The sequence below is a fragment of the Mastigoproctus giganteus genome, chromosome 2, assembly GCF_048544385.1.
Source record: "Mastigoproctus giganteus isolate SK-2022 chromosome 2, ASM4854438v1, whole genome shotgun sequence".
In the NCBI taxonomy this organism is placed as follows: Eukaryota; Metazoa; Arthropoda; class Arachnida; order Uropygi; family Thelyphonidae; genus Mastigoproctus; species Mastigoproctus giganteus.
Genome location: NC_143576.1, coordinates 260,925,914 through 260,941,968, shown reverse-complemented (window position 1 = coordinate 260,941,968; position 16,055 = coordinate 260,925,914). Strand labels below are relative to the sequence as shown.

Genomic DNA, 16,055 nt, shown 5'->3' with positions numbered 1-16,055 from the left:
TTAGTTCATTAGATAACCATTTAGGCCTAAACCTTGACCAATATTTCTTAATAGGTATGAAACTTTTAGTAGCATCCATGATTAATTCCTTGAATGCTTCCCACTTAGAATTTACTGTTGGTAACATCGTCAGTTGATCCCACTGTACAGAATTTAAAAACTGTCGGAGACTACTGTACTCACCTTTACGGAAGCAAAAACCCTTTCCTTTACCCCTGATGGTAATTAAATCTTTAAGTAAATCCCACATCAGTACACTGTGATCACTGCCACCTAGTGGTTCCTTTATCTGCAAATTCTTAATACACGAATGATCACTGCTGATAACCAAATCAAGAGTATTACTTTCTCTGGTTGCCTCTCGAACATGCTGCTGCAGAAAACAATCATCCAATAAATCCACAAAAGTCTGACTAGTGTGTGAGTGACCAACCCACAAGTTCCAGTCAATATCTGGGAAGTTAAAATCCCCCATTATAAGACATTCCGATTTACTAGCCCACTCTATTTCTCTGTACAACTGTTCATTGTACTTATTCGAGTCATTAGGCCTATAACACACTCCTACTCTTATTTTTGCTTTCGCAGTGCTTATGTCACACCAAAGTGATTCAACAGTGCACTGTTCATCTATATCAACTGGATACACTTCTTTTGATTTTATGTTTTTCTTAATTAACAGCATAACACCTCCTACCTTTCTATCCTGTCTATCCTTTCTGTACACATTGTACTCCACAAATTCCAGTTCAGCATTCATTATATCTGTGTGACACCACGTCTCTGCTATCCCAACAATATCCACCTTTGATGTCTTGACCAACACTTCAAATTCATCAAATTTATTTACTATACTTCTAGCATTGGTATACATGCAAGCATACATGCTCCTACTCCTATTCCTAGTTACCCTAACACATCCCATATACCCACCTATTTCAGGATGACTGCCATCCGTCCCAGAAACCCCCAATACCCCACGCTCCAGGTCGCTACTTATTCTAATAGAAGTAGCAACCTGGAGCGTGGGGTGTTGGGGGTTTCAGGGACAGATGTGCAACAGTATTATTTTTTGCATCCAGTTCCTTTGTGACCACATCGTAGTATCCAATCAAATTGGTCAGACGAGACTTCCCCTTAACAAATCCATGCTGTCTGAACTATTACTGCAGTCTTGTCTAGGTGATCCTATTTCACCTCTTTAACCAGTGACTCAATTATTTTCCCCAGAACAAAAGTTAAACTAACAGGTCTATAATTATTTGTATCACCCTTTGAACTCCCCCTTTGTGAATTGGGGATACATCTGCACATCTCCAGTCCATGGGGACCTCCCTTGTCTCTAAGGATGCTCTCATAATTAAGGCTAAGGGTTTGCTTACCTCCCTCAATATTACTGGATAGATTCCATCTGCCCCAGGTGCCATTTTTATGTTTAACTTCAACAATTTCTCCACCCCGTTGCTCTCAGTTATTACAAAATCACTTAGTTCCCTGTAAGAGTTTGATAAACTTGTGGCTTAACTCCTCATGTGTGAATGTAGATGCAAAATACTCATTCAGTTTATCAGCTACTTGAGCAGGATCATCAATAGTCGAACCATCTATGTTAAGTGCACCAATCTGATTCATCCCCTTCCTTCTAGAGTTTACATAAATAAAGAACTCTGCTGTTTTAGTTTTGCATCCTTAACCAAATATTTCTCATAATCTGCCTTTGCCTCCCTAACCTCCTTTGTAACTTGGTTACAGACTAGCTAATATCTATCATAGGCTTCCATGTCACCTGTCAATTTATATGTATCCCATGCATTTTTCTTCTCTGCCACAAGCCTCATTAATTCATCTGACATCCATTTAGGCCTGAACCCTGAACAGTATTTCTTAGTTGGTAGGAAAAGCCTACTAGTAGCCTCCAAGATTAAGTCCCTGAAGGCTTCCCATTTAGAATTCACCATTGGTAACATCATCAGTTGATCCCACTGTATAGAATTTAAAAACTGTCTGAGACCACAGTAGTCGCTTTTACGAAAACAAAAACCCTTCCCTTTATCCTCAATGGTAGTGACATCTTTAGGTTAATCCCACATCAGTACACTGTGATTACTGTCACCTAGTGGTTCCTTTATCTGCAAATTCTTAATGCATGAATAATCACTGCTGATAATCAGATCTAATATGAGATGGTAAATTCTGTGGGGGCTTTCCAGTGTTGACTACTCTGTGAGCAGCTTCCTGCGACACCTTGATTGAGACAGCTCCCATGGCAATGACAAGTATGTGCAGAATGCACTTGCTTGTGGCCTAAGCTACTTCGAATCTGAAAGATGTTTAGCTGTACCAATGCTTATTGCAACATTAAGTTAAAAAGAATTTTTTTTTTTAATTAAAAAAAGAAAAAAAATTGCTTGGTTTACACTAAGCCAATGTTTATATGATGTATAATTTGACTGAAAAGTAGTTAGATGTTAGCAGAGACAAATGAGAGAAACACCCTGAATTTGACTGTCAAGGAACAACTAATAAGGAGTTGACTATTGAAGTTTCCATGCACTGCTGATAATTCTTTTGGACACCTTTCTACTTAATAAAAGAATGCAATGAATATTTATTGTTTTCACTGTTATTTTTAGAAGTTTAGAAAAGTGATATAATCAGTTATAACAAGTAATGAAATGAATAAGCAATTTTCATCATTCCCTTGGATTTTGATATAACTGAATTTGCCTGAATTTGATTCTTCAGTGCAAATTAAAGGAAAAGCTTCAGAAAGTAGACTGAAAAAGGTGAATATGGCAGAATGAACATGAACAAGAAGACAACTTTATCATATTTCAAAGACAAACATTTCCACAAAATAAGTTAATGCTGTATTATTTTAATAATATGGAATAATATTCATAGATTAAATATTTACCTGTTTAAGTGGCACACTTTCTATAGAGGTATGCAAATGCTTATTCGTAACAGCACTGTCACTTTTGTTTGATGTGCTTGGCTTATTCCAAACTGTGCAGTCCACTGTAGACTCTTGCGGCCCAATCTGACTTTGGAGAAGGTCATATTCTTCAGCAGTAAAATCACCCTGCCCCCAAAGGTCTTCTGCACCTGCATTTTCAGTTTTATAACCACAATTTAGTCCTCCAGCAGAAGCTTGATCTTCAATATCATCTAAACGGGGCCTTTTCCATCGATGATTAGATTTGTCCATGAAGGGATAAAAAGGACTAAAGAATATAAGAGAAATTCCAAACATCTTCTACATCAAGATATTTCAGCCTTCTAAAATACTGGCATTTAAAGTAAGGCTCCATAACTGTACCAACTGCCAACTCTCATTCCACTAACAGAAAGAAAATAACAATAATTTACTATTTACATCAATATACAAAGAAAAAGTAATTACTTCAATACAAAAATAAACTGCTCTTAGAAAAACTTAAATGAGTTCATTACATTCATGTACACAAAAACAAAAAAAACACAAAAAAAAAAAAAAAAAAAAATATATATATATATATATATATATATATATATATATATATATATATATTCTATAACATTTGATAATAGTAGCAATATTACAATAATATTCTACAAGCTAAGAAGCCTACAACTTTTGTCTTTATGAGCACTACATACACCTGACAAGGGACAGCTCAAAAATGCAGTGAAAAGTTGTTTGTTAGGTGGTGCAGATCAGCTACAGTGAAAAGGTAGTCCAGCTGGCGAGGCTACCATATAGAGGGTTTTTCGGAGCTGCTAAGTGGAACTTTATTTATTGATTTGAAATTGTTTTTCTCAAACTTTTGATTTAAAATTAGTAGTATAGAATTTATTTGTAATTCCTTGATTAATTTGGTACATTTGTTCTTTATTTGGCACTTGTAATTGCTTAAATAACCATAGTCGACTTCTGCCGACATTGTGTTTTATCGATAAGAATGTTTGAATTTTGCCGCCATTGTTTTAGTACTGATATAGGAGATGCCTATGTAGCTTTATAGCAGTGTAATCAGTATTAGAAGAGGCTTATAAACCACAATTTATAGCACTACATATGTGTTTTAATAACTTAACTTTATCACGTAGTCCACAATATATGACATTAATATTCGTAGAGCTTTTAGTATCGGTGATTTGGCATAGACATAGTACCAGAAATAAGTCAATGGAGAGTTCAGATCACACAGGGTGGTGATAGATAAATTTATTATCTATTATAACTACTTAGAATTTAAATAATGGTATAATATAGTACATATAACTTAACTTGATAGGAGATACGAAATATACGTGTAACGTAAACTTGGTAGGATATACAAGTATGTCCAACCAATATACAGGAAGTTCTCGACTTTACGAGTTAATTCGTTCCTAATGTGTGCTCGTAAAGCGAAAACTCAAAGTGGGAATTTATTTCCCATAGACAATGTTAAGAATAGGGGTTACATTATCAACAATGAAATTAGTTAGTTAATTAGTTTGTTTAAACAATGATTGATTTATCCAAAGAAATGAAAACATAGCCTGTAAAATAAAGCAAATTATAATAATAGAGAAATTATTTTTGACTTACAAATGTTAAAGAACATTTGTTCTTCATCATCATCAACCAAATGCACACTCATTGATCACTCATTATTTGCTCGACACTCGTTGGTTTGTTGCACAAGAAGTCGTCTCCTTCAGAAATGCTTCAAGAGGCATTTATTTCCAAGATAATCTTCTCTTTTCTTTATAAATTTCAATAGCATGCATAAGCATTTTTTAACGGACACACAAATTGCAACTAACACGATTTGCGTGGAGTAACAAGTTTATGAAGCTTTAAAAAAAAGGAATGAAAGCAATATTCTGAAAATTTATTTGTTTTATATGATTGAAAATTTCAGTAAAGGGCAAACACATTTCACCATAATACCGTAAAAACCCACACAATTCCAGCTATCGGTATTTTCACAAATGCAATAACATTGAGTTTACTACCCATTTATAATTGCTTGCAGTAACAGAAAAGCCCAATAAACCAGAAAGTGCAAATTGTTTTTATTGTTTTATGGTGGTGACTTCCAGAAATGTGCTTTAGAAAAATATCACAAAGCCATTCAAAATTAGTTCTTATAACATATGATAATGATGAAAGGGTGGTGCATTTAATGATTTGAATTATTTAACAGGCTACAGCGGCCTAGGAGGCCGCTGTAGCCTAGTGGTCAGGTGTGTGGGTGCATAAGTAGACATGCCTTGAGTGACAGGGGTTCAAGCCCGTGACTGCTGAATACAGTGCTGTTTCTTGTATTCTGTCTATCTTGTGAACTCCTCTGATCATTTGGTCATCCAGGAGTAAAAACAGAAAATTTATTTTTTCCAATCACTGATGAACTCCATCCACAATTTGTGCAGCAGTCTTCCATGTGCAACAGTAACAAAAGCCCTTCTAAGATCCAAGTATATAATATCAAAGTTATTCCCTGTATCCAGTTCTTTTGTGACTACATCATAGTATCCAATCAAATTGGTCAGACAAGACTTCCCCTTAACAAACCCATGCTGTGTCCGAACTATAACTGAAGTCTTGTCTAGATGATCCTGCAATGTTTCTTTAACCAGTGCCTCCATTAATTTTTCCTGGAACAGAAGTTAAACTAACAGATCTATAATTACCTGTGTCTCCCTTTGATCCTCCTTTGTGGATTGGGGTCACATTTGCACATCTCCAGTCCATAGGTACCTCCCCTGAGTCCAAGGAAGCTCTCATAATTATAGCTAAGGGTTTGCTTACTTCCTTTGCTGCCTCCTCTAATATAACTGGATAGATTCCATACACCCCAGGTGCCTTTCTTATGTTTATCTTCAACAAAATCTCCTCCACTTTACTCTCAGTTATTACAAGATTATCTAGCTTACTGCCAGAGAGAGTTTAATACACCTCTGGCATTTCCCTCCCTGAATAACTCCTCATGTGTGAATGTAGATGCAATATATTCATTTAGTTTGTTAGCTACCTGAGCAGGATCATCAACAGTTGACCCATCGATATCAAGAGGACCAATCTGATTCATCCCCTTCCTGCTCTTATGTAAACTCTTCCTAGAGTTTACATAAGTAAAGAACTCTTTGCTGTTTTTTTTTTGCATCCTTTGTCAAAGATTTCTTGTAATCTGCCTTTGCCTGCCTAACCTCCTTTGTGACTTGGTTACAGATCAGCTTATATCTATCATAGGCTTCTGTGTCACCTGTTAATTTATATGTATCCCATGCATTTTTCTTCTCTGCCACATACTTGGAATCTTCCTCACAGAGTATTTTTTTAATGGTATATAAGCATTCAAGGCCTCTGTAATTAATATTTTAAAGGTATACCATAATTAAATTATTGGCGCCTCCGTAGCCGGGTAGGCAGGAGCAGTAGTGCATAGTACACACTTTTTGATTAGACCAGGGTTCGAGCCCGTGCCCACCAAATACGGAGGATGTCAGGGAATGACCACCGCATATCCCAAAGCAATATGGCCTTAGTTGCTAATGCTCCTAAAAAAAAAAAAAAATAAATAAAAACCAAAATAACAAATAACAATAATTCAATTGTATTCGCTCTCTGTGTGATATGTTCCCAATTAATAGAGTCCATGTAGCACCTTCAGCCATCATAATTTCCTTTCCTGAAATTATAACCCATTCCTTTGCCTTTAGCTACTGCTACCTTTCTCTTCATCATCCATAGTAGAACTCCATGATCACTTCCTGCTACTGGTTCCTGTACTGTCAGTCCTATTATGTCATCTGGTCCATCAGCATTAGTAGAGGCAAATGATGTAAGAAAGCAAGCTTATACAGCATCAGCCAAGAAAAAAAAAAAAAAAAAAACCTCCCATTTCACCGGTCCATTCGCTCCAAATGTTTGTCTATTTCTGTCTTGAATTTGTTGAATTTTATGTGTTTCTCAACTAATAGCATAACCCCTCCTGCCTTCCTATCTTTCCTGTACACATTGTACTCCCCAAATTCCACCTCTGCATTCCCTACTCTGTGTGACACCACATCTCTGATATCCCAACAATATCCACCTTTGATGTTTTGACTAACACCTCAAATTCATCAAATTTATTTACCAAACTCCTAGCATTGGTGTACACGCAAGTATACCTGCACCTGTTCCTATTATTAGCTATCCTAACACAGCCCACGTATTTACTTGTTCCGCAATGACTCCCAGCAGTCTGAAATCCCCTACACCTTGTTTTCCAAGCTGCTGCTCATTCCAATAGAAGCAGTGCAAGAATCACTTTCACCTCTGCCAGCCCCTACTGGTAATCTATGTCTGTGTATCCCCCTCAAGCTAGCAGTTTTCCAACCCACCTAATGGGTAATCAGGTCTAGAATATTATTTTCCTTAGTACTTTCCCTGACATGTTGATACAAATAACAATCATCTAGTTGATTTAAAAATTGTGTCCTCCATGTGGAGTTTCCTTCCCATTTGCTTCAATCAATTAGAGGCAAATTAAAATCACCCATAATAAGACATTCGCACGTACTTGCCCGTTCTATTTGCATGTAGAAGCTCTCATCATAATTTTCACAATCATCTGGCCTGTAGATTACTCCCACTCTCATTATACCTTTTATTCCAACTATCTCGCACCATAGAGATTCTATACTATGATGCGAAACATCTGAATCCGTGAAAGCATTTGTCACGCTCAGGCTGCTTTTGATAAGAACCATGACCCCACTACCCCTTCTGTCTGCCCTATCCCTCCTAAATACATTGCACATGCTGCACTGAAAGTGATAATCCCCTATTTCGGGATGGCACCATGTTTCCATAAGCCCTTTTATATCAGTATTATTTGTCCTAACCAGCAGTTCGAATTCACTCATTTTATTGACGACACTTCTGACATTACTGTATAAACTATTAAGACTTAGTGTTCTTTTATAGTTAACTACCCTATCACACACTGTTTCTATATATTACTGACAAAATCCCATGAGCTCCTGGCAGCCTGTCTATATTACTCAAAGAACTTCATATCTGACTGCACAATTACCGGTAGGTCTTTTTCATTTTTCCACTACTCTGAGCATAGTACCACCCAGTTGGTAAATTACTCTAGGGTTACTGATACCCATATGCAGTACTTTGTATTTACCAATGTTAAACATCAATTGCCATTTCACGGCCCATTTCCCTAATTTTTCTAAATCTTGTTGATGTAGCTCACCCTGATTAGTGTCATTAAACACCCTGCAAACCTTTGTATCATCTGCAAAGTTAGAGATTGTGTACAGTGTACATTAATAACCACTCTGTCTGCTTCTGTTCAACCATTCCTCTTATCCAGGGCAGTAATCTGCCTTTAATGCCACATTGCTCCAATTTGTACAGCAGTTTTTTTTTATGTGCAGCAGTATCAAAAGTTTTGTTGATACTGTTGCACCAAATATATGATATCAAAATTATTTTTTGCATCCAGTTCCTTTGTTACTACATAACAGTATTCAAATCAACAATGACATTCACAAACACCCTAACTGTAGTACCACACAGTTGGTACATTCCTCCCTAAGTACGTACCACCGTAAGAGTAGTACCACACAGTTGGTATGTTCCTCTAGGGTTCTTCTACCCATATGCAGTACTTTGCATTTGTCAATGTTAAACTTCAGTTGCCACTGTCGCATCATATGATAAAATTATGACTAATAAATATAAAATTGTTGAACAAAACCTTACGATAAAAATAAGTGTTGAAATAGCCTGGTGCTCAAGGCAAACTTCCGCACATCTATTCTACAACTGTCTTTCCTCAATTTTAATCTATGCCCCTTCAAGTTCTCAATCTGAGCAGGCGGAAGTATCCCATCATTTAAATAAAGTTTCTAAACAACTGCTTTGCATTCTTTATATCAACCTATCACATTATCTTATCAACAATTTCTGATCTGGACTCAAATTCTATCCACTACAATTAGCAAATTACTCTTTTTTTTTTTTTTTTTTTTTTTTTTTAACAAGATTAAGAGAACTATCAATATTTCACCTTTCTCTATCTTTCTGTAATAAGGCTCGACTAATAACATAGGGTAGTAAAGACGTCAACACTTCCTTTTATAAATCAAGACATCTTCAAAGTCTAATAAAACATAAAGTGCAAGTTATTAATTTTGGAAAGCATCCCGTCCTCAAAATACAACACGGTTCATAACATGAAGTTACTAGCGCCACCTTGTGCTACGAAAACACACAAAACAGCTGAAACTCTCTCAAATTGCAAATACCGTGCAACAGAAACCCACTAACACAATAGCAAAAAAATTAACCTGGATTAAATTTCCTTGAAAGCCGAAAACGTAGGATACTCCTTGTTGGAATGGAAGGGCATTTTAACTCTATTATTACACCGTGGTCGTGTTAATTGGTATCTAGGAGACGACTGGGTTGTTTTCATCGAACAAGGTTGTTGTTGTAGGGTTTTAGGCGCTTCAGCGACTTAGACCATATTGCCCAGTATATATTGTGTCTGAAAATTGGGGGTGTCCTGTGTTTGATTTTCTTGTTAGCTGAACGAAAAACTCGAGTTTCGACGAGAAAAACTATGCGGATTCGTCTGAAAGCGACTAACTCTGCCAGATATTGAAAAAAGGCAATAAAAATCCCTAGCTTCGTGGACAGGATTCAAACAGTAGCCGAATGATCAGAGCGTGGGTGAATAAGTACACGTGTTTTCAGCGACCATTGTTCAAGCCTATGAAAACTAAATACAGTGCTCTTTCTTGTATTCTCTCTATTTTGTGAACTCCTCTTACCGTGTAGTCGTCCCAGAGCGTAAATAAAAAATTTATTTTAACCAAGCCCCTTTCCACTCGGTATAAGCTGGAGGGAGTCAGCTTATACCGAGTGGAAATTACTCATAGCTTATGTGGATTGTACCACCGTGAAGATGCCAAACAACAAAACAGTGCACGAGAATTCTCCTTTTAGCAATAATTTCAAAATTAATGCTGAATAATTCCAAAGTTCTAAAGAGACAGATAGGATGAAAACTCATTGAAGATGAGGTCCCTCCTAGGGATACCTAAAATTCTAAATGCACTTAATATAAAACATGCATTGATACGTTTTAATACACGCTATCTCAACAAACCTCTTCAGACACGTCTTCGATTGCAATAAATTGTACATAACTAGGAAATTTGTAAAGATATTAACATGTGAAGAGGATCGGAAGTTCGCACAGAATTCATTTCAAACGTGTATGGCGAATGATGAAAACACAAAAAGAGCTAATTTCAGAGAGAAGTGATAATTTAAAACCATCTGGAGAAATATTTGCAAGTATTACGCATGAAATACAAATTCCAATATTACATGGGATATTTTGATTGTTACAACTATCAAATACACACCAAATTAATCATGGAAACTACTAGAATTTTCATATCAACTAAGAAATACTGTTCAAGAAATAGGCTAAAATGGAAATCATGATGAACTGAACATACTCGTAGCAGAGGGGAAAAAATGGAAGGGATGCATATTAATTATCGGCCAACACAGAAACCTAAGGTAGATAAAAATTAGTCTGAAATCAAGTCACAAACGAGGTTAGGCAAGATAAGGCTGATTAGGAGAAATCCATGGCGAAGGATGCAAAGACTCCTTTACCTAGATAAACACTAGAAGAAAGGTGAGGAATAAAACCAGTCCGTTTGATATCGATGGTTGGATTGTTAATGATCCTGCTGTTGAATTCTTTGGGGAAGCGATGCCAAACGTTTATCAAACTCTTGCGAAAAATTAAGTGATTTTGTAACAACTAACAGAAACTGGAAGCGATAAGGTTGAAGTTAAACTTAAGAACGGAAGCCAGAGTGGGTGGGATGTGTATAATTTTATTAAGAGAGGCAGCAAATGAAGTAAACAAACGTTTAGCCATAATTACGAGCACCCTTGGATTCAGGGGAGGTCGTCGTGAACTGGAGATGTGTGGATGCATCCCTAATTCACAAGTGACAAACAAACCTTCACACCAGTAAGTAGACACCTGTTATATTAACTTCTCTTCCAGAGAAAATAATGGATTCACTGGTAAAATAAAAAATGCAGAAACGTCTAAAAACAGGCGGCAATTATATTTCAGACACAGCATGAGTGTTAGGGAAAATTTTGACTGTCCAATCTGATTGGATACTACGATGTGGTCACAAAGGAACTAGTGACATAGTGACATGGTGTTTTTTGACAAGCGGCACCGGTGCTTTCGCACAACTTCGCATTTGAATCTCTTGTGAAGATAGCATATGTTAGTGTATGTTCATGTTTGCTTAGTGCGGGTTATTTGTTCATCTGGCCGCTTAGCCTAGGGTCTGTGGAACACCACAGACCGCTAGTTACCGTCACTGGCACTGGGAGCCGGAGCAGGTAAGTGGGAAGAGAACTCTGGCTGGCCGACCCTGGGGTTAGCCTGAGCTTCCCAGGGAGGGCCAAAAAAAATAAATAAATAAAATAAAATAAATAAATAAATAAAAAATATATTTTTTTTTTTTTTTTGAAATAGAAGGGGTGAAAGGTTGATGAGAAGAAAGAAGGTAAGCAAAAGAAAGAGGGCGAGGTAGGGTGGGCTCCTCCCTTTGGGGGGAGCCCACCCTACCTCAGGAAGAAGAGAAAAGATTGTGAGGTCAATTGACCCACAAAGTCAGATTGCCTAATAGCATGACCCTGCATTTGATAAGTCAAATGCCAGTCCCACTCCCAGAGGAGTATTTATGTGAGTTCCTACACAAGTAGGAAAATCAGATATTGTACTACACCTCGAAGAGAAGAGGTGTCAGCAAGTGAGTGGGTCCCACATTGGGCAAGAGCCCAGTGTCAGCAATTTAATCTTCTTCAGCCAAGGGTGACTTGTAGGCAATGAGCAGTGTCCCACACTGGGTAGAGGACTTGGATAATCTTCTCTTAGGGGATGAGAGGAGGCACAGGGATTCATGAAGCTCAAGGATTGCCTGGAGTTCTTGTGTCTATTGTAGAAAAGTCCTTTTTGGGTTGGTGGGTTTGTCAGATAGCTTCCTTTGTGCTCGTCGAGAGATTCCTGTAAGGTCAGGATAAAGATCAATATCTTGTTGGTGTTTTCTTTGATTCCATTCAGGATATGTTCTGTGAATTGAGTTTTGGGTTCATTATAAGATGGGTGTGCACTGAACAGTTTGCTGTAGGTGAATTTGACGCATTTCAAATGCAGTTTGGGCAAAAGTAGTGAAGGCTTTGTAGTTGGTTTCGTCAATTATGTAGAGATGTTCCTGCCCACTGGGTATATTTCCAGTTCTGGTAATTAGGAGACTTCTGGGTAAATCATAAAGAGGGCAATTATACATGAGGTGAATCGAGTCTTCATTGTCACCGCATGTGCAGAGAGGAGAATCGGTGAGACCCAGGGCATGCAGCTTGGCCCGAAATGATCCATGACCAGTGAGGAAGAACGAGACGTGAAGGCCTGGTGAGTACCACGGAGGAGGTTTTGGTGCAGTTATCATAACTTGTGAAAGAAATCTTTTAGTTGTTTCACCTTTGGCTGATTGCTCCCAAGATCTTTGCCAATGCTGGAAGAGCTTAAAGTGAATCTGTTTCATTTCGTTTTTTGGATCATTAGCTAGATCCAGTGTTATATCCAGAATGGTGGTGGGAATTCCTCTCTTTATGCGGTATGCAAGGCCGCGACGAATAACCTCCAGGTCCAGACCTGCAGGGCAGGATTACTGACTGTACGGCAAGCTCTAGTCAGGGTGAGTAGGATATTGCGTTGAATTGTATGTAGCTTTGCTTTATTACATGCAATGATGGAACGAGGGAACCGTATGGCTGCACCATAGCACACAGCTGGTAAGAAGATGATTTTGTAAAGTAGCATGAGAGTCCTCCTCTTCAAACCCCAGTCTGTTCTGATAATTCTTACGATCATGGCAGTATAACAACGTATTTTGTTGGAGAGGTAATTAAGATGAGGTAAGAATGTTAATCGGGAGTCGAAGGTTACTCCTAGATATTTTAGTTCTGTTTTGAGTTGCAACGTCTGCACAGAGATTTTAATTTGGGGCGGTCTTCTTATGTCCAAGGATCCTTTGAGAAGGACAGTCTTCGTTTTTCCCCAGAGATGACTAACGTGATTTTTTGCCCAATTTTGGAGGATCGTTAAGGCAGGGAAGGCAATTTGCTCAAGCTGAGTTCTATAATCAGCTTTGATAAGGAGGATGAGGTCATGCAAAATATATTTGTAATAAAATAAACTTTTTGCGCATAAAAATTCCTGTACAGATTTGAGCAGTGTGACTTTAAGGGTAACTTGCTGCTATGGATAACTGCTGTGGTAGTAGTTTTAGGAGCATCAACGACTAAGGCCATATCCCATTTGCAGTCTGTAAATTGTATCTGTTATGTGGTTGAATTTTTGTTTAACTTCACGGAAAACTGGAATTTTTAGGAGAAAAATCCATAATAACCTCGACTGAGACCGACTAACTCATCCACGTTGTGAAAAAGGCATATAAAAATTCCTCACTTCATCGACGGGACTCGAACTCAGGTCTATTTCACCCAGTGTGGGAGATGGTAATTCTACCAACTGCTAGGTATAAAGGGATTATTAGTGGAGTCCCTCAGAGTTTAGTGTAGGGCCAATTTTTGCTTTCTGCATTTATCAATGATAAATGCATATCAGCCTTAATGTCCAAGTTTGCAGATTACTTACTTATGTGTATTCTTGTCGCAGGGTGGCACCTAGACTTACGTCCATATCCACATGTGTATTCTGTGGGAAAAAAATAATCTTAAACTATGCCTGGAAGAATAAGTGTAAGTAGTGTTAGTGTAATCAAAAATCAAAATATTGTATTAGGGCCACCCATATTTCTAATATATACCCATATAAGTATTTTGTCTGTAAATTGCGTGTGTTCTCTGGCCGATTTGCCTGTTAGCTGGACGGAAAAAAAAAACCTTGCTATCTACGCCTGAGACCGACTAACTCAGCCACGGAGTGAAAAAAGCCCATTAAAGTTCCTCGCTTCATCGATGCGATTCGAACCCGGGCCTTTTCCACCCAGTGTGGGGAGGACAGTGATGATACAACTCTGCTACCCGCGCAGAAAGTGTTAGTGTAACGTAACATCAGGCTACTTTGCCACTAAGTAGCAGCCACCACATGGGTAAATGCCACCTGGTGCACATCCCTGGCACATTGAGCCAAGCCTGGGTCTACTAAAAAGTCTCTGCAATTCAGCACTAATATCCCGCACCGACCAGTGGTATGGCAAAGACTAGTGGATGCCAGCAATCCTGCTCCCAGGCTGCCCACACCTGGAAGCCAGCACCCCTCCCCCTCGGAGTAATCAGTCCCACATCTGCCCAACAATAGGACAATGCTTGCAAGAAAAAAAAAAAACTTCCAAGAGGGAGAATAATAAAAAATAAATAAATAAAATAAAAATAACAAATAAATAAATGAAAAATAAATTAAAATTTAAAAAAATAATAAATAAAAAACCGAAGTTTGCAGATTAGCATTAGTAGCGGCATGTGGTGCAAGTGACCAAGATTATATAGCATCAACAACAACAACAAAAAAAAAAAAGCTGCCCATTCACCTCGCCATCTGCTCCAAAGGTTTCTATAGCTCTACCTCGAATTTATTTAAGTTTCTACAGTTCTACCTCGAATTTAATCTATCAACTTTCACTCAAATTCCAAAATGACACATGGAAGTTTGTTCCACCAATCACCCACTGGTTGAAGGCAAATTTCCGAATATCTATCCTGCAACTGTCTTTTCGCACTATGAATTTATGCTCTCTCAAATGCATAATCTGAGCAAGAGGAAGGATCTCTTTAGCATTGATCTTGCTCATTCAAAGCCTTAAACACCTCAATCAGTCGCGTAGTCTCAAGACATTGCAATTTACAGACACTGCAATTTAATCTGCCTGTCTTGGTAGGAGCACACCTGTGTACCCCTCACCAACCTCTTTGCCTGACCCTGTACCCTCTCCAGCAGCTTTCCATCTTTCCTAAAATTGAGCCTCCAAACTTTTATGCAGTACTCAAGATGAGTCCTCACCAGTGCCTAAAACAAAGGGATAATCATCCCTGCTAGCAAGGTTCCTCTACATATCATTGACAAAACCCCATGATCTACTCTAGCAGTTTGTAACTCTGAAAACTTCATATCTGAAGGTACAATTAAGCAAGATCTTTTTTATTCTCCACTACCCTGAGTGTCATATCTCCCAGTTGGTATGCTACTCTGGGGATACCGCTATCCAAATCCAGTACTGTGCATTTGCAAATTTTAAACGTCAGTTGTCACCTCTAAGCCGATCTGCGCTTTACTAGATCCTGTTGCAGGTGCATACCGTGGTTACTATCATTAACAACACATACAAACTTTGTATCGTATGGTATTCCAATACAATTCCTTCTTCAATATCATTAAAAAATATAGAAAACAACAAGAGTCCCAAAACCGAAATCTGGGGGGGGCTGCTCTAATAACATTTGTCCACGATCAGCATTATTCATTGATTACCAGCCTCTATATTCTCCCCCTCAACAGTCCTCGCGTTCACAGCAGCAAACTTCGCTAAATGCCATACCACTCCAATTTGTACAGCAGTCTTCCATGTGCAACAGTATCAAAAGCTTTCCTGCAATTCAAGTATATGATATCAAAATTATTTTTTGCATCCTAATCCTTTGTGGCCAATTCGTAGTATCCAATCAATTTGGTCAGGCAAGATTTCCTTTACAAACCCATGCTGTGTCTGTACTATAACCGCAGTCTTGTATAGATGATCCTACATAGCTTTTCGAATCAGTGACTCCATTACTTTCCCCAGAACAGAAGTTAAACTAACAGGTCTGTAATTACTCGTGTCACCCGTTGATATCCATTTGTTAATTGAGGATATATTTGCACCCCTCCAGTCCGTCGGGAACCTCCACTGTCTATCCACCACCTATCTAAACATACTCAATTAATTATGGCTAAAGGTTTGCC

The 16,055-nt window shown here is 38.1% G+C and overlaps 1 protein-coding gene across 1 annotated transcript in view; it reads right to left on the bottom strand.

The window, feature by feature from the left end:
- The window catches only part of LOC150090431 (uncharacterized), a 136,209-nt gene extending 127,004 nt beyond the window's left edge, over positions 1–9,205 (bottom strand). Inside the window, exons 1-2 of the mRNA XM_090390311.1 lie at positions 9,051–9,205; positions 2,918–3,343 (exon numbers count right to left, since the gene is read on the bottom strand). Of these exons, the coding sequence (XP_090246437.1) occupies positions 2,918–3,256 (339 nt within the window). The 5' untranslated portion in view covers positions 3,257–3,343; positions 9,051–9,205. The remainder of the gene's footprint in view (positions 1–2,917; positions 3,344–9,050) is intronic.
- Between the last annotated feature and the right edge of the window lie 6,850 nt (positions 9,206–16,055).